The 26,805-nt window shown below is 47.1% G+C and overlaps 4 protein-coding genes across 8 annotated transcripts; 2 read left to right on the top strand and 2 right to left on the bottom strand.

Moving 5' to 3' along the window:
- Positions 1–190: 190 nt before the first annotated feature.
- LOC117902424 lies at positions 191–1,178 on the bottom strand. Its single transcript, XM_034813784.1, has 2 exons — positions 1,070–1,178; positions 191–1,013 (listed from the first exon to the last, which is right to left on the bottom strand). The coding sequence occupies exons 1-2, from the start codon at positions 1,166–1,168 to the stop codon at positions 393–395; spliced, it is 720 nt and encodes a 239-aa protein (XP_034669675.1). The 5' UTR covers positions 1,169–1,178; the 3' UTR covers positions 191–392.
- Positions 1,179–3,044: 1,866 nt separating this feature from the next.
- On the top strand, positions 3,045–19,741 carry LOC117902421 (histone-lysine N-methyltransferase 2D). Of its 5 annotated transcripts, none has more exons than XM_034813780.1 (11): positions 3,045–3,331; positions 6,767–7,488; positions 7,784–8,511; positions 9,098–9,631; positions 9,696–9,762; positions 10,133–10,334; positions 10,905–11,191; positions 11,592–11,636; positions 11,701–11,838; positions 12,533–17,822; positions 18,986–19,741. In XM_034813780.1, the coding sequence occupies exons 1-10, from the start codon at positions 3,084–3,086 to the stop codon at positions 17,161–17,163; spliced, it is 7,602 nt and encodes a 2,533-aa protein (XP_034669671.1). In that variant the 5' UTR covers positions 3,045–3,083; the 3' UTR covers positions 17,164–17,822; positions 18,986–19,741. The 5 variants fall into 5 exon arrangements, with proteins under 5 accessions (XP_034669671.1, XP_034669670.1, XP_034669667.1 ...); XM_034813776.1 differs by lacking the exon at positions 12,533–17,822 and adding an exon at positions 10,473–10,544 and having other exon boundaries at positions 3,065–3,331; positions 10,085–10,334; positions 18,986–19,730; XM_034813777.1 differs by lacking the exon at positions 12,533–17,822 and having other exon boundaries at positions 3,067–3,331; positions 10,085–10,334; positions 18,986–19,730.
- Positions 19,742–19,796: 55 nt separating this feature from the next.
- LOC117902423 (DNA fragmentation factor subunit beta) lies at positions 19,797–22,462 on the bottom strand. Its single transcript, XM_034813782.1, has 3 exons — positions 22,144–22,462; positions 21,615–21,738; positions 19,797–21,548 (listed from the first exon to the last, which is right to left on the bottom strand). Exons 1-3 carry the CDS (start codon positions 22,375–22,377, stop codon positions 20,551–20,553), a joined length of 1,356 nt encoding a protein of 451 aa, XP_034669673.1. The 5' UTR covers positions 22,378–22,462; the 3' UTR covers positions 19,797–20,550.
- Positions 22,463–23,527: 1,065 nt separating this feature from the next.
- On the top strand, positions 23,528–26,223 carry LOC117901449 (UV radiation resistance-associated gene protein). Its single transcript, XM_034812194.1, has 4 exons — positions 23,528–24,054; positions 24,113–25,288; positions 25,351–25,743; positions 25,807–26,223. Exons 1-4 carry the CDS (start codon positions 23,660–23,662, stop codon positions 25,919–25,921), a joined length of 2,079 nt encoding a protein of 692 aa, XP_034668085.1. The 5' UTR covers positions 23,528–23,659; the 3' UTR covers positions 25,922–26,223.
- Positions 26,224–26,805: the final 582 nt, after the last annotated feature.

Here is a 26,805-nt window from a genome sequence, read left to right as displayed (position 1 = left end):
TTTTTCTCATATTATTTCTCAGAATGCTGGGGGGCCTGTGGCTAACTAATTAGATGGCCCTCGTGATTGATGGCTGCACCAGACCGCATAGCTCTCTGTTTGTGACCCACTTTTGAGGCAGCCAAAAAAATATAAGTTACTGAATGAATAAGTGAAGACCAGAGACCGGAGATCACACATTTGACAGTTGGCTAAGAATCATATATATAAAGTTTATATAGTATAGAAAAAATCGAACATTATTGACAGGCACTCAGATTACAAATTTCAAGTGTGCGTCAATTGGGGCCATGCCGGTGCCTGGCCGGTGGCTCTAATGTGTCTGTCAATCCCGAATGAGTCATTGCAGCTGAGAAAAACTAGTCTTCTGGATACCGTTGGTGTCTTTACAATCACCATGAATTTGGTTCCCCAGTCAGAATGACCTTGACATGGAGCTGACCCTCTGGATCCATATCGATGAGCCTCTGAATGCCGGAGGCCGAGTAGGCAATAAAATCCATGTCAATGAAGAGCTGCTGCCCGTATCCGTGAGCTCCGAGATTTGCACACGAAGATAGCAGGCATTGGGACTTCTGTCCGTGCTTATCCTGGTTCCCATCCAGGAGAGAGATCTGTACGGCCACACCCAACTCCGTGGTGACTAGCGGACTGACCATGTAGAAAATGACGACCTGTTGCACGTTGTCCAGCGGCGGAGTGATGTACATTACGAGCATCACCGGCAACTGATGGACTACCTGCAGCTCTGGAGTCACCGGAGTGCTGACTCCCGCCTGCGGTGTGCCGTGGTACGCCAGTGCACCAATCACATGGCTTACGCCCGCCTCCAGCTCGTTCATTTGCACATGCAACAGCTGCGGCCTGTCGGCCACTGCCTCCTGCATCGACTCGCCGGGTCTGTGAGACATCAGAAGATGTGCCAGCATCTCAATTGGCGTCAGCGCTTCCCCGCAGTATGACACTGGACATCTTAGTGGTGTGTTAAAGATCTGCTCCACATCGAGGAGGGCCTGCAGCATATTTATTTTGAGTGGAATGTTGGAGGGAAGTGTTCTTCGCCACTTACCAACATTTCAGAAGTGCATCCATCCCCGTCGTGAGGCTCCTCCATCACTTTAAAGTTAAATACAATTTTGCTTGAGATTTTATATGAAATATGATACATTTCAAATGTTCGTGCTCTAAATTTGACAGAGTTATCGTGAAAAACTTCAATAAATATCTTAATAGCAGTACAGAAGGAATGATCTGTACTGATCGCAGTCCCTGAGAAAATTGCTAATCGGATTAAACGAAAGTTACTTCTAAAGTTTTAAAATCTAGAACCATCCGTGACCAGCAATCGGAGTCGCAGTCAGACTTTTGGTTGTATTTTCTATAGAGTCATTTGTGTCGGTGGCAACTTTCCCCTTCTTTGTGCTTGCCCCATGACAGGCGGCAGCAATTAGGTGCGCACAAATTGTGTGGCATTTTCGTCAAGTCATTCTGCATTTACACAAAATTCTTCAACGCTTTCTTGGCAATTATTATTTAACAGGGGGAAAGGAGATCCCCAGGCAGTCAGCTGTTGTTCCGCTGATAATCATATTTGTCTGTCAAGGGTAGTGGGACACGGATGCCTGTGTCAATTAGAGCAAAGAGTTGTAGTTGTGATTCGATTAAGAAATCCCCAGAAATGTGTGGGCGAGATACGTGACAACAGGAGAGAACTGCAAGATAAACGGATAACGGACTGGGACTGGGGCTGGTTTAATAACGAAAAGCCAGCAAAAGCAATAAGCAGGCGACATGACAGCCAAGCAAAAACAATTAGCTGCACGATAAGAGCTGCAGAGATACAGCCGGCAGATACCCAGATATAGATAGACCAAAACGTCGAAACTATTTGGCGTTTAGCTTGAAATTTGTCGTCGGCATCGAACGGCTGTGACAGACGTATAAATTGGTCTGCTCTGCAGGTCGCTGGCACTGGCAGATACACAGAAACAGAAACAGCCACAGTCAGCAGACAACAGACAGCCACCGCGTGCCAGCCGAACGTTTATCATGAGCTCGGTTTTCCTTTTGCGGCATAACAAAAAATGTATCTGCAACTTGCTGAACAACTCAAGCCCCCAGCCGCAGACGCAGCCGCAGCCGCAGTCGCCAACCTCCAGCGAACTCGACTTCAATGCGCGTCGAGACTCTGCTGCGTTCAGTCGCCCAGTGCGCTTTCAGATACTGCTAGATACTGCTGCCGAACACTACGATCATCCGACTTCCAGACACTTCTGCTCTGCGCTGCGCGAGTGCCGGAAACTTTCATGTGGGTCCGTGTCCCCCACAAGTGTGCGAGTTTGTGTCTGTGCGGGTCCCAAGTGAGAAAATTCGTACCCCAAAAAACAAAGCAAAATAAAACAAACAAAAAAAACTACTGTAAGATGTTCCCTCTCTGCCAAGCAAATGTCGCCAGATAGATAATCGCACTGCCTGTAGTTGCTGTTTAATTTGAACAAACTCTTTAGCTCATGGCTAAAAATAATCAACGCAAAATCTGCGTGAGCGTATCTGTAAGAGTATATCTCTGAGGCGGAACAGCTGCCTCGCCTGCTCTATATTGTTTACGCGACTCTTTGATTTCCCTCTCCCCAACCACGAACCATCCGTTGATTCTTCTCGGCTGTTCTGAGTCATCAGCCGAATAATAATCATTGGCCTGCACCGAAAAAGGTTAGATTGCCTGCCCCTTCGATTGCTGAGTCACTGAGCTCTGAGGCGGCTTAGGTCCCACAATGTCTGTCTGTTTGTCTGTCTGTCTGTCAGGCTGCCAGGCAGCGCCTTTGTCTGGCAAATGCAAATCGATTGAGCAAACAAATTCATTCTTTGTTTGTGCCTAGAAGTAGTATCTCCACTGGGCAATTCCATAATTCAGTTACATTCACTTGTGCTTTAAAGTATCAAACAATTTACCAGCCCTACTCATTTATTCTCCCATCTTGTGGACATTTGCTTGGGCCATTCCCAATTGCCATGCCAGTTTGCCCAACTGCTTATATACAGTAAACAATAAACAATATAAATAATAGAAATTAACATAAACAATGGCCACCTCAACGCTGCAATCGCCGGCCGCGTCGCCTTCGCCTTCATCCACACCCGCGTCGGTGAAGAATCCGCAACTGAAGCGCGTCGTCTACTCCAAGTATCGGGAATTGCTGGGGTCGTACAACGATAAGGCCAATGCCATCATCGACACGCTGCCAGCCTATATGGTGCGTCAGGATCGTGGATTTCAACTGTCAGAGTTGCCCCTGACTACCCCTGATGGCAAGAGTTGCCTGGAATCATCGTAAGTCGAGGTCTCGCTCTCGTTCTCGGGAGAAACTTTCGTCAGAGAAACGTCGTCCCCCTGATAAGCATTCAAAAGCGCAATAGCAAAAGAGTTGGGGGAAAAATACTCGAAGCGTAGAAAAGAACAAAACAAATTTCTTGGCAAATATTTATCACAAGATTAGCTCAACTGTGGAATGTGGGCGGCTGGTCGGGGCAGAGCACCCTGTACTCGTCCAGCTCCAACACCAGCACCAGCTCCAGCTCCAGTGTCTATTTATAGACACGTTCGCATACTGAGAGATGGCCGGACAATGACTATCATTATGTCATGTTGCATGTGGCAGCTTTCAAGTTCTTACTTCCACTGCTGCGAATGCTGGTGGTGGTGGTGCTGCTGCTGCTGGGCTGCCCTTGATCTTGAAATATGCGCGAGCAGCTGCAACTGCAACTGCTGCTGCGGCAACAAGTTTGCTTTTTACTAGAGGGTAATACAAGGAGTAATGGACTTAATAGACGCGCCATACCAAATATAACAGACTGTTATTAAATTCTTAAATATTTTTGGCGCATTCGTCATTTATACGTGATACGTGATCAATGATTCCATTTAGAATCATCTTTAGATCTTTTAAAACTAACAAAGAGTTTTCCTGCTGCGGTATCTACCCGTTGATTCCCTCCCTCCACAGTACTCGTCCAGCACTTCTCGTATCTGGCGAATCCAAGCGTCTGGCGAGCCGGCAGTCGCAGTTGACTGCAGATACATATTTGCACGCTCATTTGCATGCGCAGGGGGCAAAATCCCAGTCGAAAAGAGTCGAAAAAAAGTGAAAATGCAAATTGCACAGATGTTTTCCTATCATTTGATTTTGAGGATTTTCTAGCATGTTTTCTCCTCACGCACGGACAGCTTTTCGTGCTAACAAGAGCAAGATTTTTCCGTGTTTTTGCATTTTCTTCTTTTATTTTCGACATGAATGTCAGGCCAGCGAAATGCTATATACTCGATTGCTGCGAATTCATTCGTGCTTGTATCTGTATGTATTACAAATGTCTATTTATGGCGCAAAGTGCATATCGAAAATGTCACCGAGAGTGGTGCATATAATTATGATTCATCAGCAGTAGCAGTAGCAAGGGAATGATTTGCATCGTTCAATGTGCAAGTTAATTAGTCACGTCCGATTATGGGCTATGGAAATTGAGTTTATGTTTCGCATACTTTTGCCTGCACTTGGCCAGATCTTAGCCAGTGTCTCGGCATGGCTCACGGACATGCTAATAGCCAAATCTGTCAAGCAGTTGCCAGTTGTGGTCAATTGCAGGGCCCAATACGACTGACGCCATGTAGCAGGCCATTGACGTCATCGGACGACATCTGCCGTGGGATTGGGGCGCCGCGTGTGCTTTCAGTTTTTTATTATTTAATGTTTATTTATGATATGGAGATTTTGGCAACAGTTTTCTTTAGTTCGTGTTCTGCGCCTAGAAACAATGCAAAAAATAGAATAAAGCAATTGATCAGGAAATGCCTGTTGCAGCCAAATTTTTCTAAGGCTTGTCGCGGGATTTAATAACTTTCATAACCCGATGGCCGGGGCCAAATATGGCTGGCCTGCTAACGTTTAATAAGCAGAAACAGTTAGCGAAACTGTTGTGTAAATTGAGTTTCCTACTCGGCCATAAAACAGCTGCAACGAACGCTGAACGACCTCACAATTTTGGGCACACCTCTACAATTATGGAAGCTGTCGATGTCGATGTCGTTGTAGATGTCGTTGTCGATCGCACATAATCAATGGCAAGTTCAGCCGACTTAGCCATAAGTGTCTGCAACTCGTTGGGGCATATCTCTCCATAGTTTTTCCCTACTATAAGGAGCAGACAGCATTTCTTTGAGCGCTGATCTTTTATGGCGGCAATTACCGATTTGTTTTTTACGATTTTTGTCTTTCTGTCAGCAACCGCAGTGCGGGAGTTGCGTCATTTGCATTTGACTTTGATGCTCGCGCTCCAATTTGCATCTGAGGCACTCTGTGTTGCAGCTCTATGCTCTGTGGGTGAGTGTTGCAATCGTTTTCCCACACTCGGCCTTCGCATTTGCGGTTTGGCATGGCCCGGTTCAACAGCGAAGAGGGTAGAGCAGGGCAGAGCAGGGCAGGGACTGGAGCAGCCGCAGACTACATGCGAATATATCTGAGCCTTCCCCCCACAATTTTGCCACACTTTGGCCGTGTCAACTTTGTGGAACGGAACGGAACGGCACAGTCTGGCAGTAGACGCAAAGACGTCACCTGTTCCTGTTCGCCTGACCCACTTGGAGGCGAATCATTCACGCACTTTAAAAACTAATGAAGCGGACTGACAACAGGCACTGTGGCAAGAGGCAGCATAAGCGTTGCATGCAACAGGCCTGACAACTTTCCAGAACCACCACCCGAACACGAGCCAGAAACCAGCCCGAGCACCAGATGCCTGCCCATCACTTTCTTTCAGCATAACAGGCTTTCAACCCATGTACATCCATGCGTACATACGTACATCCATCTATGTACATGGGGTACATAACTATACACATGTGTGGGCCAACCCGTAACGAGAACGTCGCTGAACGTCTTCGATTTTCGCTTTTAATTAGTAAATTGTCAACGTTGAATGCATTTAAAATTAAGCAAATTATGTGGAAAGAAGTCGACACTAAACTTTGAGAGAGATGTGCGTGAAAAATCAAACGAAAGATGATGGGGGAAAGTTCAGGCAGGAGAATATAAAGTATGATGAAAATACCCCCCCAGGGGAATTTTGCTTTAACAGCTAAAGAGATTCCCCAATATTATGGAACTACACACTCGTATATGAAATGGCATCAAATGGGTTCCCTTTTTAAACATAAACAATTGACTCTGCCCTCGTAAAATAAATCAACTAAATCACATTTTTGTGTCCTTGTTCAAACGAAAGTAATCTAATTCAACATAATTGTGAAGCGAAAAATAACAAAAATGTCAGACGAGACAATGTTTTCGTCTCACTTTCAACCTTTCAAATTTGGCACTCCGTCTCCGGGCGCCTCACCTTATAAGTATGGTTGAGGACGGTGCTCCGTAACAACTTCAACTCACTTTCCCCCTCGATCGTAAAAAAGTCAAAGTCAAAGCATCGCAGCCACTGGCTCATTGAACCATCGAATCGATGAACAACTCATTAGTGAGGCAGCAGCAGCAGCAAAGAAATGAAAACAAAATACACACAAATGCGGGCTCTGCAGCGACCCAGAGAGCGAAACAATAAATTAGAAGAAAAAGATTGAACAAAAATTATGATAAATAGCCCAAGAGAATGGAGGGAACAAATTAGCATAGCTCGAGGGGCAAGTGAAAATGAAACTGGATTTGGCAATCTCTTTTATTTTTGCTAATCGAATTTAATCGTTTCTTCTTCTCTTTGCCAGCTATGGACAACGCGGTGGAGGAGGGGGCAACTCGGGTGGCTACGAGGCCCCGGCCTGCGTACAGAATGCGATGATGACAAAAGACAAGAAGCCGTTCACCTACACCCCGGGCGGTATAGATCTCTCCCAGATCCGATCGGAGCGCATGGCCAAGCGCTTGGCACGCAACGCCCAGTCGGAGGGCGCCACCGGAGCCGCCCAACAGAACAGACCCACCCAGCCACAGTCGCCAGGCGGCGCTCCAAGTGCTGCCAACTCGATGGGTGCTGCTGCCATGGGAATGCCCTTCCAGGTGCTGCCGCCGCCGCCGCCACCACAGCCACAGACACAGGGTAAGAACGGGAATCAGTTTGGGGCCGCTGCTGCTGCTGCACCCCCACCACCACCCCCCCAACAACCCAGCACACTAGCGCCACCCGCTGGCCGACTCAGTGCACCCGGGTCACCGGCCACGGCCCGCAAGTCGCCGACCCCGCAGCGCTTCGAGCCGCCACCACTGGGCTTTCGGCCGGAAATCAAGATTCCGGCTAACCCAATGGCCGCTCTGCGCAAGGTCCCACCACCGGTGGAGAAGAACACATTCTGGAAAGATGAGTATGTCAAAGATCGCTCCAAGAGTCCACTGCCAGAGACCAGCGGCGGAGGCAGCAGCAACCAAAACGGAGACTTCAACGGCAGCAGCAATTACAGCAACAATTACAGCAACTCAGATGCCGTCGATGGTGAGCAGAGCTGCAGGACTCGCTGGCTTAATGATCATTGATTGGGGTGTTTGCTTACTGGATTACTGATTACTGATTATGACTCCTCATGACACCTCGCCAGCAATTACTAAGCGGTTACGGTTGCTTCTTCTAAACCACATTCAACTAACACTAGACATGGAAAAGGGCCCAACAAAAGGCACAGGCTCACAAAAACCTCCCACTAACTGCACTAAACTTAACAACTTCAAGCCACAAATACGTTTGTTTTGCATGCGATATCTAATACGAATATTTTCTGCTTAAAATCTAGGTCCAAAATCGTTTGAAAACAGCAACAGCAACAACAGCAACAACAACAACAACAGCTATAGCCCCTACACACCCACTCAGCCACAGCAACCCAAGACCCCACCCATGCAACAACAGCAGCAGTATCCCACTCCACCTGCAACTCCGCAGCAGCAGCAGCAGGAGCAACAGTCGCCACGTCAGGAGTTCCGGAGTGTGGCCATGCCCACATCGCCTACTGTCAGCGTCTACACACGACAGGCGGAGAGTCCTCGCTCTCCCTTTGAGCGTCAGACGGAGAGTCCACGCTCACCCTTCGAACAGCAACGTCCGCCAGCAGCCAACTCGCCTCTGGCTCAGGCACCACAGCAACAGTTGCAGCAACAGCAGCAGCAGCAGCAACAGCAACAGCAGCAGCAACAGGCAGCCCAATCTGTGCCCTGGCGTACACAGCGTGCTCAGCCTGCACCACAGCAGCAGCAACAGCAACAGCAACAGGGAGCCCCACAGCACCCACAGCCCATCTACAACAACGTTCAGCAGCAACAGCAGCAACAGCAACTACAGCAGCAGCAACAACTACAACAGCAACAACTACAACAGCAACAACTACAACAGCAACAAAGATCTCGCGATGTGTTCAGCCCAGGACGGATTGAGACATCGGCAGCAACCAATTTCAATGCACAGCCGCAGCAGCAGCAGAACGTCGGACAGCAGCAAGCACAATATCCAGGAGCAACTAAGCCGGTGAGTAGGGGAAAGAAGTTTAACAGAAATTCAAATAAAATATTTTTCTGTGTTTTCCCAAGCCACTCAATAAATATGAGTAGCTGAGTTCGGCTTAATTTCCATTTGGCTGTGACCTCTAACTTGATTACTCATACGCAACGTTGCGCAACCCCTTGAACCAAAAACACATGAGTAATATTTAAAAGCGGTATCCTTGAATAAGCTTAAAGCTGTTAATACTTTAAATACATAAATTGAGATACATTTTATTATGCCTTGAGGTTTTGTTAGTTTTACAGTCAGCCAAAAACATTTTTCGCACTGCAAATCATGTCAAATGCGTCGCGGAAGCATCACAAACTATTTTTAGATACAAAAAAATAAATAAAAACCAAAAGAAAACTGAAAACTAAACATTGAACGCATTCGCCAAGTGCAGCGCTGAATGAATTGCAGCTAAAATTAGATAACGGCAAAGGACAAACACGAATTTTGAACTTGAGGCAAGGCAAAGACACAGATTAGTTGCATAGCGGAATAACTACAGATGGAAAAAATGTCTAAGCGATCTCTTAATTTTGTCTTTGCCTATCATCCCAAATAGACCAACGTTGGATCGCTGTACATTGCTCCTCTGGCCCAGCCCACAGAGCCCCAGGCACAGCGCATTCTGCTCCAGCAACAGCAGCAGCAACCGTCCCGCGACTCGCCCATGCGGCAGTTGCCAACACAACAACAGCAGCAGCAGCCGCAGGGCAACCAGCCACTGCGTTGGCTTAGCTCTCAGCCAGCAAGCAAGGAACAAGCGCCCTGGGCTCGTCCCGAGGAGAATGGCAATGTGCTGCCCTCCACCTTGAGGCAGACCACGCCGGCACCACAACAGCAGCAACAGCAGCAGCAACAGCAGCAGCAGGTGCCACAGCAGCAACAGCATCAGCAGGTGCCACAGCAGCAACAGCAGACATCGTTCTACCAGCCACAACTGGTGCAGGGCAATGGCTATGGGCCCACTTCAGGTGCGACAATTAGTCAGCAGAACTTTGGCTCGCATCCTCAGGGCGGGGGACTGCGTTTGCAGATCAACTTGAACACAAATGGTGGCAGCAACAACAATAACGCCACTCAAAGCGGTCCCAGGGTAAGCAAACACTCTCCACAATATCATAGCTTTGTGTCTGAAATCGTTTTTATCCTTTTTTTAGGAGCGCATCATACCCATAACACTGGAGCAGACTCCAACCTATGCCGCTGCACAGCCCAACTTTGGTGGTAAGTCCCGAACAAGCGCTACAGCTTTCCATGTGTTTTCTGTATGAACTTTGTGGCGCTTTCCTAAAAACCTGTTGATTTATGTAACTAACACCCCCAAACCCTGTTAGATGTTTCCCCCTCCATTCCGAACTGAGACAAACAACGAACCGACTCGACACTCCCATGCTTTGCACTCTCCAATGACTTCCTCGAATGTTTCCCGTACACCCCACTCCACATGCTGTTTTCCCTCCCATGTTCCTTGCTCTTGTCCATATGTGTAACTTTCCATCTTCTATATCGACTTGTGTCTATGTATACTCTCTCTTTCCCACGAAAGCGCCTGGTGGGCACATAATACGCTCAGCTAATCAATTTGTCGATCAAGGTTACAACAATTATCCAGCTCAGTCCAGCCAGACGCAATGGCGAGAGCCCAGCTCCCAGCGCGTCCTGTCGCCCAACCAGCAGCCTGCCACGGGCAACGGGATCAACAGCAACGGGAATGCCAATGGTGCGCGGATCATCCCAATTTCGATTGAGGGCGGACGTGGGGGACCCGTCTCCCAGTCTCCAGTGTTGCTGCAAAAGTAAGTACAGTGCTGCCAGCCGAATGTGGCTGGTTCTGTTTTTGTGCTTTACCAACACTAAACAGTTAGTCTGCACTAATGCGTATTAATTTTGTGCTTCTTTACAAAACTAAACCCCAAACAAACCCAACGACTTAGTGGCAATTACAATGTGTATGTGCACCAGTGTCCGCTCGAGGCGGAGATACTCTACAGAAAGAATCGTCTCAGGTAGTACGTGAGAGAGCACCGCCAGTCGCCATAACAATCGTTTAATTCCCATCATGCACAACTGTACTTTTGAGTGTTGTAAAACAAGTAATGAAGCAGCAAATGAAGCTTCTTACTGAACTGTGGATAATTGTCGTGTCTTGCCATTATCTTCCCATACATCATCTCTGCAAAATCTGCAAAATTCTCCATTATATCATTATGTCATCCATCGTGCCAATAATTATTCCAAAACGTTCGCACAACAAAAAAAATAATAAAAAACAAAACTTAATCGTTGTAATTTGGTTTATTTTGAGACATTTTCGATTGCATGCTAACCAACGACCTAACCTAACATACGCCTATATCTACTTGCAGCGATCCGCGCTCACCGCCCATCCAATCGAAATCGTTTAGAATATTGCAAAAGATCACCGACACGGTGGACGATGGCAGCGGTGGAGATTTGCCACGCCAAGAGTCCCCCCAGCAGCCAATGTCCCTGGACGGGGCCGTGGTGCCGCAGCTGCAGCGGCCCCAATTCGCGCGACAGATGAGCGCCCAGCTGGCCCGGAATAGTCCGACCATTGAGCAGATGCGGCGCCTGCAACTGGCTCAGGATCAGCAGCAACAGTCGGGTACGCCTTTAGCTTGGTCCCCGCAAGGTGAGATTTGAATGGTTCCTCTCCCCCTGGTCCCTGACTCTCAGCTGCATCCTCAGCGTCCACTCATATGCTCCTCCTTTTCAGCCATTCGGGTGGGAATGGGATCGGGGTATTGTCATGGTGAAAGTGCGTGTCTCTTGGGAGGGAAAGTGGTTTCTAGGATCTATCTACTAACACTACTGAAAGCCGCTTAAAGCCACAACAAAACTTTTGACCCTTCTTGGTACAATAAACTAACAAAAGCTTCCTGTGTGTGTCCCCCTTAAAACGGGGTGCCATTTAGTTGAATTTATCGAAATTATTGCAGCAGCACTACTAAGTAGAATACCACTAAACATAAGCATTAAGTCCACTTACTGAGGTTTTCAAAATTGTTTTGAAATTTGATTTTTCCTTACAGGTAACGGAGTCTCCGCACAGAATCGCTTTACGCCCCAACGTTATGGTAGAAAAAGTACAGAAAAATGTCAAAGAAATGTATATTAATCGCGTGTAATTCCCATTAACAGATACACCCCAACAACAAACACAGCAATATGTGCCGCCCAGTGAACAGCAAGTGCCGGAACCGAAGAAATATACCGGCAGCGCTATACCCAGTCGATCATTCAAGATTCTACAGGCAATGACAACACCCGAAAATGCCGGTAAGTGCTCGTGAATCTGAAAAAAGAACAACACTGAAAGCAGTTTATCGTTGTCTGAAAAATGAGTTTAAACTTTAATGTTTTGATCCACACACGAGACAATTATCATTGCTGTATATACGCATATATTCCACCATATTCACCATACTCACCACAAGCACCCACGCACACATTTACATGGATACATACAAAGACATTGATTGCATTTACAGTTTTAGAGTTAGCTTAAAACCCAACGTTCACTTTTATTGAGAGATTTCACCTTTTGCTTTGAGTATTAATTCTTGACCGATGCTCATACGTGAAGTGATGTATGATCAATCAGGCTAGACTGAACTGCATGATGTGGTTGTTTTTTCTCTGTTCTGTACAGTTGTCAGTGCATCCCCACTCCCACCGTACCGTGAGAAGAACAACAACAACAACAAACAATAAAGCATCCCCCAACGTCAGTTATTTTGCATCCCTCACACGCCATATGCCATATGCCACATGCCACAACCTGTACATACAATAAACAACAATTAGCCTTGCTTGATCGTTTAATCAGTCAATGAATGAATCAATCAATCAATCAATCAGAACTCACATAATACCGCACTCTCACCGTGTCTCTTTCTCTTCTTCTTCTTTTATATCTTATGATCCAAAAAACCAAAACCCGAAAAAAACAAAAACCAAAAACCGAAATCAGAACATAAAATTCACACCGAGCTGGACTCGGATTTGGAGAATGTTGAATTGAACGAAATCCCAAATAATAATAATAACTATAATCAAAATACTGAAAATAATAATCATAATAAGCATAAAAACCGTCACAGTTACACATCATCCACACCCTCTACACCCACCACAGATCACACCCAAGCCAACACATATTCATCCAATTCATCCCTCAGCTCTGCCGACAGCTCGTGTCCCCCGCGTTCGCAGTCGGTGCCCCCACACTATCCACCCTATGCCTATGGCTATCCATATCCCTGGTACATGCCACCGCCACCGGGAGAGGCTGCTCCCATGGCCAACTGGCCGTATCCCTACCCGTATCCGCCACCACCACCACCGCATCAGCATGCCGTGGAGGGATGCCCGCCCTATCCGTACTACTACCCCTACCCTTATCCGCCCTACGCACAGCCGCCAAGTGGCTGTGAAGCTCAGCCTCAGCCTCCGTCTGGGTATCCACCGTTCCATGCGATGCCACCACCCTACGGGCCGTACCCCTACCCAGTGGCGCCCAGCTACAGTCAGAGCTCCAATGAGGAGAGTCGCGCTAGCAGCGTGCTGCCGGACATCATCATAACGCCCAGCACAGATGACATGCCCTCGCAGGTGATTATGCAGCACCACATCAAGTTGGAGCCTCGTGAGTCGCCCAAGCGGGCTCATTCCGTGGAGATCGAGGAGCTGGTGAGCAGACCCAAGACCCGGAATATTGGCAGCAGCAGCAAGCACGAGGTCATCGACATGCTCAGCCAGCGTCTGGCCAACATTAACACGATCGCCGGCGGCAACACCCAAGCGAATCTCTCCAAGCAGCTCCAGAAGGACTATGCGGGCGAGCAGTCCAAGGAATTGGGCGCCAGATCTCCCAGTGAGAATGCCTCGATAGGCGACAGCGAGTCAGAGGAGGACTCCAGCGATGACGATGACGAGGAGGAGGATGATACTCCAAAGCACGCTGGTCGAGCAGCAGCTCCCTTGCAGTCAATCAAGTCCGTGACCAATGTGCAGGTCTACAAAGGCAAGGCATTGGATCAGCATTTGGACTCTGAGAGCAGCGATGGCGAGGATGATGATGAAGATGTAACCACTGCGGATGAAATGTTTGACGAGGAGGAGCAAGTCGAGGAAGAGCAGGAAGCTCTTATTGAGGAAATGGACGAGGAATATGTTGTCGAGGAGGATCTGAGCGTCATCTACGAGGAGGAGAGCGAGCTGGAGCGCAGCAGCGAATATGCCAAGACAGTCATCCGCAGAGATGACTCCCGCTCCACGCTGGTGGACGACATAGAGAAGCAAATTGAGGATAACGATCAGGCTGATAACGATGACGATGAGGATGATGAGTCCAACTCGGTGACCGTTCGTCTGCCGCTGCGTTTCTCATTCAGTCGCAGCTCCAACGATGAGAACATCGCCACCGTCCAGGTGGGCAACACAACCCAGATCGAGGAGCGCCAGAGCGTTGCCAGCAGTGCGGAGAGCAAGCGCAACTCCTCCTTTAGTGTGGCCAAGGTGGAGAGTGCAGATGAGGATGAGGACGAAGATGACGACTGTGAGGTGAGTGTGACCATAAGTCTGTCCAACTCGTCGAGATCAAACTCAGTGGAGAAGTACAGAGGAGGCGCCACCGCAGCTGCAGCCTATCCCGTGGAAGAGATTGTCGCACCTCTCAGGGCCAGCAAGGACGATGTGTCCGCTTCATTTTCCCTCGGAATGCGCAACAAGTTCGTGGGCGAGACCATAGCCAACGATGTGACCAACAACATATCTCGCGCCAAGCCAGAGACGGAACCTAAAGTCAAAGGCATCGACGAAACTGTCGCTGCACCCACGGAGGAGTTTGACTTCTTTGCCACATTGATGGCCACCAAAATGCAGGCACAGAAAATGATGGAACAGTCCAAGAACTTTTGGAAAACCACCGCCCCAGAAGCAGCCCCATCGGAGCCACAGGTGGAGACCATCGAGACACCTAAACTGAGGCCCAAGGAGAACTGCTCGGAGGGCAAGCCACCCCGGCCCAAGTCGGCAGACATGTCCAAGACACAGGCCTCCTTGGAGGCGGCAAAGAACAGCTTCTGGTCCACATTCGCGACAGCTTCCCAAGAGCAGGAACATCCAGCCCCGTCAGAGGAGAAGCCAGAAGGAATCGAGTTCTGGGGGAGCATAGAGAACAAGGAGAAGTCTGGACTGGAGGACAAGCAGTGGACAAAAAAGAAGAAAACTGTAACCTATACGCCCCTGAAAAAGGAGACTGCTGCCAGGGTGGAGCACTGGACCACAACCCTCAGAGCTCACGTGGAATCTATGCCCCTGCCACAAAAGGCTGAGCTTCACTTTGTGGTGGAAGAAAAGCCCAAAGAGATTGAGAAGCCAAAGGAAAATAAACAGAACGAGGATTTTTGGGCAGCTGTAGAGTCAGAGCAGTCAAGGACAGACTTGGAGAAAGATGATCAATTCGATTCTCAAATGGATATCTGGTCTGGCCAACAGGACGAGCAACAGGATGGCGAGGACGAAGACTTCTGGGCAGACAACAAGTCTGAAGCGAGCAGCAACGAGGAGGAGAGGCCTTCGGGTGGTTTCGCTTTCGATCCCACGAAATACCCCGAGGAGCCCCGAGAGGTTGACACTGATGAGGAAATTGATTTCTGGGCCGAGATCGAAGCAAAGCGGCAGTCTGACGACGACGATGATGTCACCTTCCACAAGTCGGCCACCTTCTGGGCCCGCAAAGAGCGCCAGAATTCGGTGGAGGAGACCCCTTACATGCCGGTGGAAATAAAAGCCTTCAGAGCCAAGCTGCCCGACGAACCTGCAGTGGCCATCGATGTGTGGGCCACACTGGAGGCAGCTCGAGGCGCAGAGCCGGAGATTGTCGATCCCATTGTGGAGGAGGAAAAGATTCTCGTCGAGCAATACGAGGAGCTGCCCCACGACACTCCCCCAGTGGAGGACGAGAAAAGAGCATCTGTGGAACAACCCGTGGAAACCGAGGAAGCGGTGCGAGAGAGCAATCTTCGTATGGTGGATACCATGTCGCTGGCCTCCATGCACGAACCGGCCACTGTCTATACCTGGGCTGCTCCGATCGAGGACAGCTATGAGGATGCGGGGGAGCCCGACTTCTGGGCGAACATCGAAGAGGATCGCGCCAAAAAGGAGCAGGTCAAGGAGGCCGATCAGAAGCGACACAATTATCGCAAGGCCATGGCCTTTTTCAACACCTCCATCGATGGGCAGCAGTCGCCGCCGCAGCCCAGTCCCAGTCCCACACCCACGCCCAATCGCCACAGCGTTATACTGGAGGCAGAGGAGCCCCAGGACGTGGACCTCGGCCCGCCGGGTGAGTACGAGATTGTGGGCGAGGACGGAGCAATTGTGGAGGAGCACAAGCCGCAGATCGCTGAGGCAGAGGAAGAGGAGCGTGGAGCTGCCACTCCGACAAACTTCGAGCCGCAAGTGCCAGAGGTGTTCGTGGAGCCCGAGCCGCAGATGAAGCGCCTGGCCAATGGACTGCCCGACCTGGAGGTGGATAAATTCAGTGAGGCACCCAAGATCTCAGTGCGCGACCGCATCTGCGCTTTTGAGGTGAATCCTAGCGACCAGGAGGCACACAGCTCGAAGGCACTGACCATCCAGTCGCTGTCCGTGGACAGTGGTCATGGCAAGGGGACGCTGTCTCGCAACAGCAGCACCCAACGGTCCGAGTCGGAGATCGAGGAGGATGACTCGGGCGTGACGGACATGAATAGGCAGCTGTCGGAGACGGACACCGAGTCCGAGAGCTTCCCGGAGCTGCGCAAGATGACCAGCTACCAGCGAGCCGCCACACATTCCAGACTCTTCAAGCTGCTGCAGGATGAGAACGACCTGCCCGAGGCAGCGGCCCAGGCTGACGAGTTCCAGCTGAAGCCCAGTCGACGCAAGATCGTCCACAATGTGTCCATCACCCGCCGCCAGAATCCCAACGCGCTGGGCGAGGCCGAGAGCATGACCCAGCGACGGGAGCGCCTCTCACTGCCACTGCGCAAGAACACCAGCATCGACGCGGACAATCCCTCGACGCCCAACAGCCCAGCCTCCCCCATCCTGGGTCCCTCGACCAAGAACCAGCGAGTGGTCAGCGACAAGCTGGTCAACGAGCTGGTCCAGAGTCTGCTCCTCAAGAGCGACAGCACACATCTGCGCAATCTGCCCATGGAGCGCCTGCAGGCGGCCGCTAAGCGAGCTCTGGTCGAGGAAATGGACTCTGCCCACGAAAACAGCTCCCTGGACAGCACGCCTGCACCCACGCCCAAGCAGGACAAGGAGTATGCAGAATACTACAACAGCTGGTGCGACGCCAGCGGCAGTGGCGAAGAAGTGGTGCCCTCGAAGGCCTTCCGCGCACTCCAGGATCCGCGTCGTAGCCCATGGACAGTGCGCTGTCCGCGAGTGCTCAGCTCGAAGACCATCAACAGGGATCTGGCCAGAGTCACGGAATCTCCAGAGATAGCCAATGGTCGTGGCTCCAGCAAGAGTCCAGAGTGCTTCCGACAGCAGTCCCAGTCACAGTCCAGGGAACGGTCGGTCAGCAGTTGGCGCAGAGTCTAGACCTAACTGGGCAAGATATGGCCTGTTGTATGTATATAAGAAGGGCGGGATCTTTAGTCTTTAGCAGGGATGTGAGACCGGTTCAACAGGGTAGATCCAACGAACGAATCAAAAAAATTCCGAAAAGAAAAGCGACTTTAAGTGGAGGCTCCAGCGGAAAGCGCTTCATCATTTTGAACCGACTTTCATTCCTGATCCTTTGGTAAATTAAGCGCCTGAGGCGATGTGCCTTTGCCCGCACCCTAAAACGGGTGATAGATAGAGTCGGGTCGGGTCGGGGCCAGTTATTGCATTTCTCATTAAGAGTCCCATCCCATCCTATCACAAAATCGCACACACACATTGTACATTTTGAATATTAATCAACTAAATATCTAATAGATGCCATAATGTAAATAAACAAATCGAGACCAATGACAAAGAAAGTCGTTCATTCGTTCGTTCGTTTGTTACCTCAGTAGAGCGCAAGAAAAAACTCATTTCTAAATCGAATAATAATACTATATAAAACCTCAACAACCAATAAAAACCAAACCAAACAAACCAAAATCGAAACCAACCACCAAAAATGATCTATCAAATCGCCACAATAAACAGCAAAATAAAAACCAATTTCATCTCAACTCAATGATTTTGTAAAACTCGTTCAAAATCCTAAGGTACCTAAAAACTTTGCAATTTTTATAAGAAACCCAAACCCCCAAAAACAGTTTGAACTAATGTTGAATGTTTTCATTTATACTATTCCAAAACAATTTGTCCTTCACTCTATTCTATGTAATATATTAATTTTATTTTCGCCGCTATTTGATTTTTATTCTGTTCTGTGTGCCGTATTCTTTTTTAATTTGTTTATAAAAATATTTGCGATAGTTGAATTGAATTTAAAACAGGTTTGTATTCACTCCTCCCAGCATATCTTGAACTATTAACAAAACTTAAAGTAAATCGTAGCCATTCCCGATACTACCTAAACATTAACAATTTTCAAGTACATATTTTCATGTTGGCTTTAATTATACATAAATTTGTAGTATTTATTACTCTGATGAAAATTGTACTCTTTATCGCAAATATTTTTATTAAAATGTTGTAGTTCCTACCTATACCTTACCTACCGTTCCCAAATGCTTTCCTTTCCCTAGTTGAAACTTGAAACTGGAGAGCAAACTCCACCTTGTAATGAACAACGAATGAAGATTACTTTTTGTTGTTGTGACCGATAAATAAATACAATCCGAATAAAAGAGTGAAACCATTAAAAGAACAATTGTACAATATTAATAAACTTGTCGAAAAGTCGTTCGTTCGTTCCATTAACCATTCATGAGTTGCAAATGCATTATTATTCAGTGTTTCTTTTCTTATACTCGATTAACTTGTTCTACACACCGTAAGAAATATATCTACATATATAAATATTTTAACAAAATTAATCGTTAACTTTAATGATAATTACAATGACAATGAATGGCTTTTACCCCAAGAATTTAATTGAATTGAATTGAACATAGAAACCAAACAAAAGAAAGAAATTACAAATGAAAAGGTGAAGTTTTCTCTCAAAAATTAATTTGGCTGCCTGGCACTTGCACTTCCTCAGTTGCTGCTTTTGTTTAGTTTTTATTTTTATTATTTATTTGATTTTTATTTATAGTTTTCATTCTCTTTTCTGTATATACATATGTATGTATACGGTCCATTCCCGGTCCTTGGACCAGAGGCTTGTATATTTTTCCACAACTTAGTGTTAGCTTTATCTGTTTGCCGCCCCCGAGAGATATGGCCAATTGTATAATCTGTTCCATTTGCTCTTTTTCAGGACCTGGACAATCGGATCTATAATTATTTCTCAAAGCCATAGAAATCAATTATAGTAACAAAGCAGCAGCGAGAAAAGAAAGCAAACAAAATGCTTGCTGTACGATTAGATATTTAGTTTAAGTCCAGCCGCACTTGGGATCGCAAGAGAACGGCAGCAGTTTTTAGTGAAATTTTCTTAAAACTAACCCAAACCATTGTAGATGAAGAGGAACAACGTTTTTTAAATGTATTTTGTTTGTTAAACGCGATTTGGTAGCAGCACTAAAACCAAACAAAAACAATTCTAACACAACTACGAAGCAACTAGCGAAAGCGAAACCTACGACTACTAATCCTAATCGTTAAGCTCTGAAAGGCAGGTGCAATGAGGTAACAACGAAACGAATCAGAACTACACTGAATACTACATACATACATACATATCTACAATCGACTAAGCATATGATATGATATGGTATGATATATGAATCCGGATAATACGAAACACGACTAATAAAATACTGTATTGTATAATTTTTTGTTATTTGAAAGTAGAAGAAATGGCAAATTGTAAAACACATTTCACATTTGAGGAATTCATTTCTGTTTGTGTCATTCATGATTTATTCATTTATTATATTCGTATGCATGCGAATCAATTATCTATTATTTTTTGCACATTCAATATACGATAAACATATTTTGTGTTGTATGATTTTTTATGGAGTGAACATTTTTAAGTAAATAAAGAGAGATAAAACCAATGGAAAAAGTGCGCCCAATTCCAAAGAATACGCTGGGAAATGGTTCAACTGTCGTTTATTTTCAGAAACATTGAGGGGGAAGAGAGTTTGAGGAGAGTTCTTAGAGTTACGGAGTCTGTAGTTCGAAATGAAACAGTAGGAGTTCAGAGCAAGTTCGTGGAGGTACAGAGAAGCCGAGTGTAGAAAATACCTTTGTATACTTTTATATTTATCTTAAATTGAACTCAATTTAAATTCGATATATTCGATATAATAATATATATATTAACTGTATATGTAAGTTGTATATCTGTATATATGTACTATGGTGCCTTTTGCAAGCTAAACTCTTGGCACATGGAATATATACTATGATCCATAGTTTGGACGATGTAACGCCAACAAAACGCATTCAAACTTCAACTACAAGCGTTACAGTCAATTAACATTTAAAGCTAGTTTTTTTATGCAATATATTGCCACATAGTTATAGTAGTTTTCTAGGTTAAATGCATGGTTATACACACACACACATACTATATGGATATACTCATTCTATAAATAGATAATTTTTCAACTCTACGTTTCCTTTGATAGTTAACTTTGAGAAACATTTGATTTGTACATTTGGATCTCGCTTGAGATCCCCTTTCAAAACAATAACAAATTAGCACTAAATCAGATAAGCAATCAACTATTTTAAATGGTAGATTACATAGTTATACACAGTAAACAGAGCATAAAGAAGTAATCTACATAACATATGGTATAGTATAATATATATCTTTAGTTATTGTTTGTAGTATTGCTTGGCTTGGTAACTGTTAACGTATCGAACCATCTAAGATGTGGTTTGACTTGCCTTCTGCAAATCCATGAGCTCCTGCACAATCCGGTATTCGTGACAATCCGGACAGAGAAGGCGCCCATTGGAGTGGTTCGAGCGTTGCACCTTGTCATGGCACACAATGTGCACTAGCTTTAGATTCTTTAGGGAGAATATTTCGAGAAAATATTCCAGCACAGAAATGTCCACGACGCGCTTGTTGTGGAGCGCACATTTGAGCTGTGGATTGCTGACTAGCTCCTCGACATTGGCCACCAGGGCGGGAAGAATTGTGCGACAGAGTTCGATTTGATGATCTAGATTCCAGACCTGAAACAAAATGAGATTCTCGCGCGAGGCATATGGATTGATGGTGTGCTGCAGGGAGCAGCAGTTGCCATTGTCCGAATACGCTCCCTGGCAATAAAAGTCCCCCAGATCGGTGCACAGCGAAACGGACCAATCGTCGAGTATGGAATGCTGCTTGGTGTACTCCTTGATGAGCTGCCTTAGTCTCTTGCTTGGAAGGCTGCCAGCATCGGGCTCCTCCTCGCCCGTCTGCCGCTGCTGCTGGAGGAAGCTATGCTTTTGCCCGCATTTTCTGTTGAACATCATTGAAAAATAGTCGCAGCCGATGAGAAGGTAGCGGAATTGCTCCAGCACCGCATTGATGACTTGTCGCGCCTTGGCATTTTGCCTGTACAATTGATTGCGTGTCAGCTCCTCCTTGGCCTTATAGTAGTAGCCACGCACACGCGTCTGGGCACGCACGGCCATGGCCTCTTCCTTGGAGTGGAAGCGCTCCTCGCCGCCCTCGAACCATTCCACGTGCTCGTCCTTCAAGCTGAGATGCGCCTTGCTATTGTCCAGCACCAGTCGCTGCTTCTGGTGCTCGTAATCCGAGATCATGCGCCGAAACTTCTCCGGATGCTGTTCGATGAAGTCATAGAAGATATCCGCCACCTTCAGCAGGGGCGATTGCTGGCGCATTTTCTCAAACTCAAAGTCAGCATCTGTCGGGTATGATAAAATTCGTAAAGTAAATCGCTCTGATAGGCAAGTTTGTCTCTGACTCTCACCTGTTGTTATGACTGCATCGGGGCCAGCCACAATGAACAGCGTCTGGGCGGGCAAACTGTTCAAATACTCATCATCGGACACCTCAAAGCCATCAGAGGCCAAATAGAGGTGGAGGTCCTGCAGCTAAACATGTGAATGAAATAAAATTGGATAAATTGCCCTTGACATGGAGCTACAACAGGCTAGTCCAGGGTCACAGCCGAAATGTCTCGACCAATTTGTAGCGAGGTTCACTGGCCTTCAAGGAATTGTTTTGTGGCTAGGACAAGGACAGCACTGCTACAGCAAAAGCAACAGGTTGCCTACAAGGCTGCCTCTACTCCAACATTTTCCAGACATGCGCACTGTCGGTGGCATTGACAGAGAGGCAAACGGAATGCGGAAGCCACTGTCAGGGACATTGGCCTTGAATCTGCCAGGGCCAAGAACTTTCTGCCCCTGCGTGGGTGCGTGGGTACTTTGGTGAATGGGTAGAAACTCAAAACATTTTCACTGTAGTTTTCACCATTTTGTTTTGGCAACACTCACCGGAAACTTGTTGTTGGCTTTGGTTAGCAGCACTTCCAATGAATTGGCTCCAATCCCATATTTCCTTGTTCGCTCGTTATCAGTAATCTTGTAGCCCCGCATTGGAGAAGTTGGGATTGCTTTGGACGAGTTGGAGCCCTCCTCAGTTGCAGTTTGTTTGCTGCTGCTGCTCTTGGCGCTGGTGCTACTGCGTGTTGACGGAGCCATAATGTTATCTCTAATGTAGTTTAGCATCTTGCAAGCTCATGGAGTGGAAAACCTTGCAGCAAGCTGCCTTTTTAGCGTATTTGTAAGTTTTGTTTGTGTATATTTTAAGCGTAGCAGAGTGACCGCGAAATTATCGATAAAATATACCGTGAGGGCCTCGAAAATAAACCAAAATATACTTTTTATATTCAGAATATACCGTAAAATGAATCTTTTGCAATATTAATAATGGGTCCCATAGCAGTTGATCCAATTGAAAAAATTGGAACAACTGTGGAATGTGGATCAACTATTGGACATTCTCCAATATTAATGTGTCCCATCGCAATATCTCCAATATTTTAAATTGGATCAACTGCATCTACTGTAATTTTGTTACAGAATTTGGTTCCATTTGCTGAACGAAAGTACATGCTAAGGCATATGAGCTACATATGTATATTTAAAAAAAGTAATTTCATTTTCTAGTGTTCGTTCGGCAAACAACTCTTTTTTTGAGTTCAAAATTTTCAGTAACTTTTTTATAATATTCAACACAAAACTGAAGTATCTGGTCAATGCGGACTCATCTCTGCGACCAACCAATTTCGCTGTAGCGATTAAATATCAAAAAAAAAAAAAAAAGTAATTTAAAAAAATATTAGAAAAATATTTTACTGAAAACTTTGAACTCAAAAAAGAACGAACACTAGAAAAAAATATACCTTACATATACCGTCGACTCAATTTCGACGTCAAAATATAGCGAAAAGTATAAAATATACCGTAAACGGTCACCCTGGTCAATATACCATAAAAAAAACGAGAAATGTTTCGACTGTCGAAAGTTGTAAAATATCGAGGGCTAATTTGCTAGTTGTGGCAAGCTAGCTGCTGTGACACACAACTACATAGCTCGAATTCTGCCGTTTACCTCAGGGTAAATGTTTTGGTTGGCCTTTTTAGCTATGAACTTATTTCATAAAGTCATGAAGACTAGCATTTATTGTGGAAAAACTTAAGTTATTGCACTGAGACTCCTAACTAGCTAGTAATATCAAATAGAACATAAAAATCGAGGATAATGGTTAAAAATGGCGTTATATTTACGGTATATTTTTTAAATGAGAAGGTATATTTTGGTACATTTTTAGGGGTTGTGCGGTATACTTTATCGATAGTTTCGCGGTCATACTGGAACCAGAAAACAGCTGTTTCTGCCAATAGTTTTTTTTGTTAACATTTATTACGGAAAAACTACAGTTGAGGACAATGCACTGGGTAGCGGCTGCAGCGTAACCGTCATCCACCCCCTCTATCCACCCTTGCGATGAATCTGCGGCCGCGCTGCAGAAAATGGTTGCCGCTGGCAACGCAGCAGCTCCGTCTCCGCAACTTGACGCGTATCCAGGGATTCAACATTGTGTGCCGCCAATGGAGTGGACTCGCGCCGGAGACGGAAGTGGACGCCCAGGCGGAAGCAGAGGATGTGCTTCTCTACTATACGCTGCACACAGATAAGGCTAGTGAGGCGCTCTACACGAGCGAGAAGCTGCCGCAGCGCCATCAGCAGCAAAAGTGGGCGGAGATCGGGGCGGACGGCGATGCCTGGCGGAAATCTAATGCGCAGTGTGTGTGCGTCAAGGTGTGGAAGCACTGGCCGGCAGCCAGGCGAGCTGGTGGTCAACCAAGAGAGACTGACGACAGGACGAAGGACATGTGCGGGTAAGAGAGATGCTCGTCCAAGGCTATCGGGCACATCCGTAACGCTTTCGTCTTCCAGGGAGCATGGCAGACGCCCCGAACTACTGTTCAGCTGGGGCGTGTACTTCTCCGGCCTTATTTCATTGGCTCCTCTAACGATTGCACAGTGCGGCCAAAACTGTTTGATATTCCAATTGAATGGCGAGCAGTTTGTGTCCCCATCGATGATCAGCGAGCAGGGCCTGCATGCGCAGCTGCATCTGCACTATCAGAACTACGGGGAGGAGGAGAAGGAGGAGCAGCCCAAGGACCATCTCGGCATCAACTCGCCCAACACCAGTCGCAGCGCGAGCCCCGTCCTAAAGATGAGCACGATGCGGTACGCCCAACTGAAGTGCCAACAGCAAGAGATTCGCCGCAGCTACAACCTGGACAAGCTGCTCCTGCTGCAGCGCCTGCAGCGACTCCAGCAGCAGAAGCTGCGCCACATGACTGAGATTGGCAAGGAGATCGCTCGCCTGAGCGTTCACTGCGTGACCAGGAACGAGCTGCGGCTCAAGCCTCGCACCACATCCCTGTCCGGAGACCTCTCACATCACATTCACCATTCCATGGGGCGTACCCTCAGCGTTCTGCTAGCCGAGCAGCAGCAGATTGCCCCCCTGGCGCTGTACAACGCCCAGCAGCTGACCAAGCAGATCGAGGGGCTGCGCTGCAAGCAGCGGCTGCTCCAAGCAGAGCGAGAAACTTTCCAGCAGCGCAACGACAAGGCCAAGCAACGTCTGGCGGCACTCTGCGAGAAAAGGGAGGCCCTGCAGCAGCAGTTGCACAGCCAGCGGCATCACCTCGAACAAGAGCGCCTCGAGCTGCGAATGCTGCAGCCCCAGCATCTGGCCCAGCGGGATCAGCGCCGCCAAATTATGCGACAGATGGAGCGACGCATGTCGACCTTGGTGCTGGAACTGCAGGAAATCTACAACATCCAGCGCGTCGGCGGGGGTCAGCAGCTCAGCATTTGCGGCATTGCCTTCCCCCACATGGAGCAGTATACAAGTGATTCACGGCAGGCGGCCAATGCCCAGGTTCTCGAGAATGTCTCACCGCTGGCGGTGAGTGCGGCCCTCGGCTATGTGGCACATCTCGTGCAGATGCTGGCCATTATCTTGGACCGGCCACTGCGGAACCGCATCCTCTACGAGCCCTCCAAGACGAGGATTGTGGACGAGATCAAGGAGCTCACCTACACCACAAGAGAGTAAGTGGAGGCACACTTGAAAACCATTCCCATTTTGAAATGCTTGTCCCTCTTTCCATCAGGTTCCCCCTGTATACGCGTTCCATTCTGCCGTCGCAACAGACCAAATATGCCATTTACCTGCTCCGCCAGAACGTCTCCCAGCTGTGCTTCGACATTGTCGGACACTGTGATCTGCGCAACACCTTTGGCAATCTCCTGGAGCTGTTCAGCACCTTGCGATACATCGAACGCACCCAGAGGGGCGATGAGACGGACAGTGGCAGGACGCGACTGGTGAATGGTCTGACCACGCCGACGAACTCGCAATTGTCCCAGTCCCATTCATCGGTGGACATGAATCATGTGGCGCTGCCCACCACCGCGAATGCGGCCAAAGATGCCCTGCTCCAGCAGCTGCTGCCACCAGGCGTGAGTCAGGCTCTGGCCATCGAGGGTTATGCGTCAACGCAGCGGTATGACGAATGGAGATTTATTTTTACTCTACGCTGTGTCCTCTAATCAAGATATCTTTGCAGCATTTGTCGTTCCGTGGGCTCCTACTCGGACGGGGAGGATGAGTTTCGACCCCGATTGGAGCATAACTATTCCAATTCGGACTCAAACATACCGCTGCAAACGGAGCGCAGCTGAATACAAATATATCTGATGTATCCGTCGAGCGTCCCTGCTCGTATATACCCCGTATGTATCCCTTAACCCTACCCTAGCCTAGCGATTAAAGTCCCCCTCCCCACAAAAGAACAAAGCAATCTGCACCAGCTGTGTCCCAAAGTTGGGCAATGTATTAGCTGAAACACATTTGTTCATATTTAAATTTTATAGTTCGGGTGTGTGATTGCTTTGAGACCGCGTCTACTGTGTGCATATTGTTTTTAGTGGTTTAAGATCTCTATGTAAATGGCCGTTTATTGTTTATTTGCTAATCTAAGCTATAAATAAACATTAAACATTTTATATAAACTTGCTGATGAGTCCATCACAATTTTTGGTTGACATAATTTGAATTTACCGCTCTGGCAGTGCTGTGTAATGTTAGCAAATTTCAAATATTCAATGCTGGGTAAAGTCTATTGTATTAACAGGGATGTGTGCTGTAAGCCAGCTGTTTCGCTGTTATGTTAACCAACAATTATTCTGCTTAAGCTAGTTTTCTAAAAATCCTACTAATTGAGGACCTTAAATTGAATTAATTTTGTGAAAAATGGATGCATATATCGGAAAAAACCATATGTTAAGTGCTAAGAGTCCTAGTTATCTAGTAATAGTAAACCGAATATCAAAATCGAGGGAATATGATTTCCGTTTACAGACAGAGAACGATTAACACGTTGTCGGCCCACCTGATAAATAAATTCACGAATATTACGAAATTTTAGGAATAAAGGAGCAGTTTGGGTAAAAGTTATGGAACATGGGAAGGTTGATCTACAGGAAATAGTTATACACAGTATTAATTTCAGCGGTTAAACTCACCTTGCCCACCTGTATAAAAAGTGGGAGCAAAGTGGGTTAAG

Source organism: Drosophila subobscura, chromosome U, assembly GCF_008121235.1.
Source record: "Drosophila subobscura isolate 14011-0131.10 chromosome U, UCBerk_Dsub_1.0, whole genome shotgun sequence".
NCBI classification, from domain to species: Eukaryota; Metazoa; Arthropoda; class Insecta; order Diptera; family Drosophilidae; genus Drosophila; species Drosophila subobscura.
This window is presented reverse-complemented; position numbering and strand designations above follow the sequence as displayed.

What these genes read in the sequence shown, in the direction of transcription:
- LOC117902424 (XM_034813784.1), bottom strand. Translation starts at nt 1,168, where the DNA reads ATGTATCATATTTCATATAAAATCTCAAGCAAAATTGTATTTAACTTT. An exon ending in GATGCACTTCTGAAATGTTG is followed by an intron (nt 1,014 to 1,069) that starts GTAAGTGGCGAA and finishes AATATGCTGCAG; the next exon opens with GCCCTCCTCGATGTGGAGCA.
- LOC117902421 (XM_034813780.1), top strand. Translation starts at nt 3,084, where the DNA reads ATGGCCACCTCAACGCTGCAATCGCCGGCCGCGTCGCCTTCGCCTTCA. An exon ending in ATCCAGGAGCAACTAAGCCG is followed by an intron (nt 8,512 to 9,097) that starts GTGAGTAGGGGA and finishes CATCCCAAATAG; the next exon opens with ACCAACGTTGGATCGCTGTA. An exon ending in CTTTACGCCCCAACGTTATG is followed by an intron (nt 11,637 to 11,700) that starts GTAGAAAAAGTA and finishes TCCCATTAACAG; the next exon opens with ATACACCCCAACAACAAACA.
- LOC117902423 (XM_034813782.1), bottom strand. Translation starts at nt 22,377, where the DNA reads ATGCTAAACTACATTAGAGATAACATTATGGCTCCGTCAACACGCAGT. An exon ending in AAGCCAACAACAAGTTTCCG is followed by an intron (nt 21,739 to 22,143) that starts GTGAGTGTTGCC and finishes TCACATGTTTAG; the next exon opens with CTGCAGGACCTCCACCTCTA. An exon ending in CGATGCAGTCATAACAACAG is followed by an intron (nt 21,549 to 21,614) that starts GTGAGAGTCAGA and finishes CATACCCGACAG; the next exon opens with ATGCTGACTTTGAGTTTGAG.
- LOC117901449 (XM_034812194.1), top strand. Translation starts at nt 23,660, where the DNA reads ATGAATCTGCGGCCGCGCTGCAGAAAATGGTTGCCGCTGGCAACGCAG. An exon ending in AGGACGAAGGACATGTGCGG is followed by an intron (nt 24,055 to 24,112) that starts GTAAGAGAGATG and finishes TTCGTCTTCCAG; the next exon opens with GGAGCATGGCAGACGCCCCG. An exon ending in GGTTATGCGTCAACGCAGCG is followed by an intron (nt 25,744 to 25,806) that starts GTATGACGAATG and finishes ATATCTTTGCAG; the next exon opens with CATTTGTCGTTCCGTGGGCT.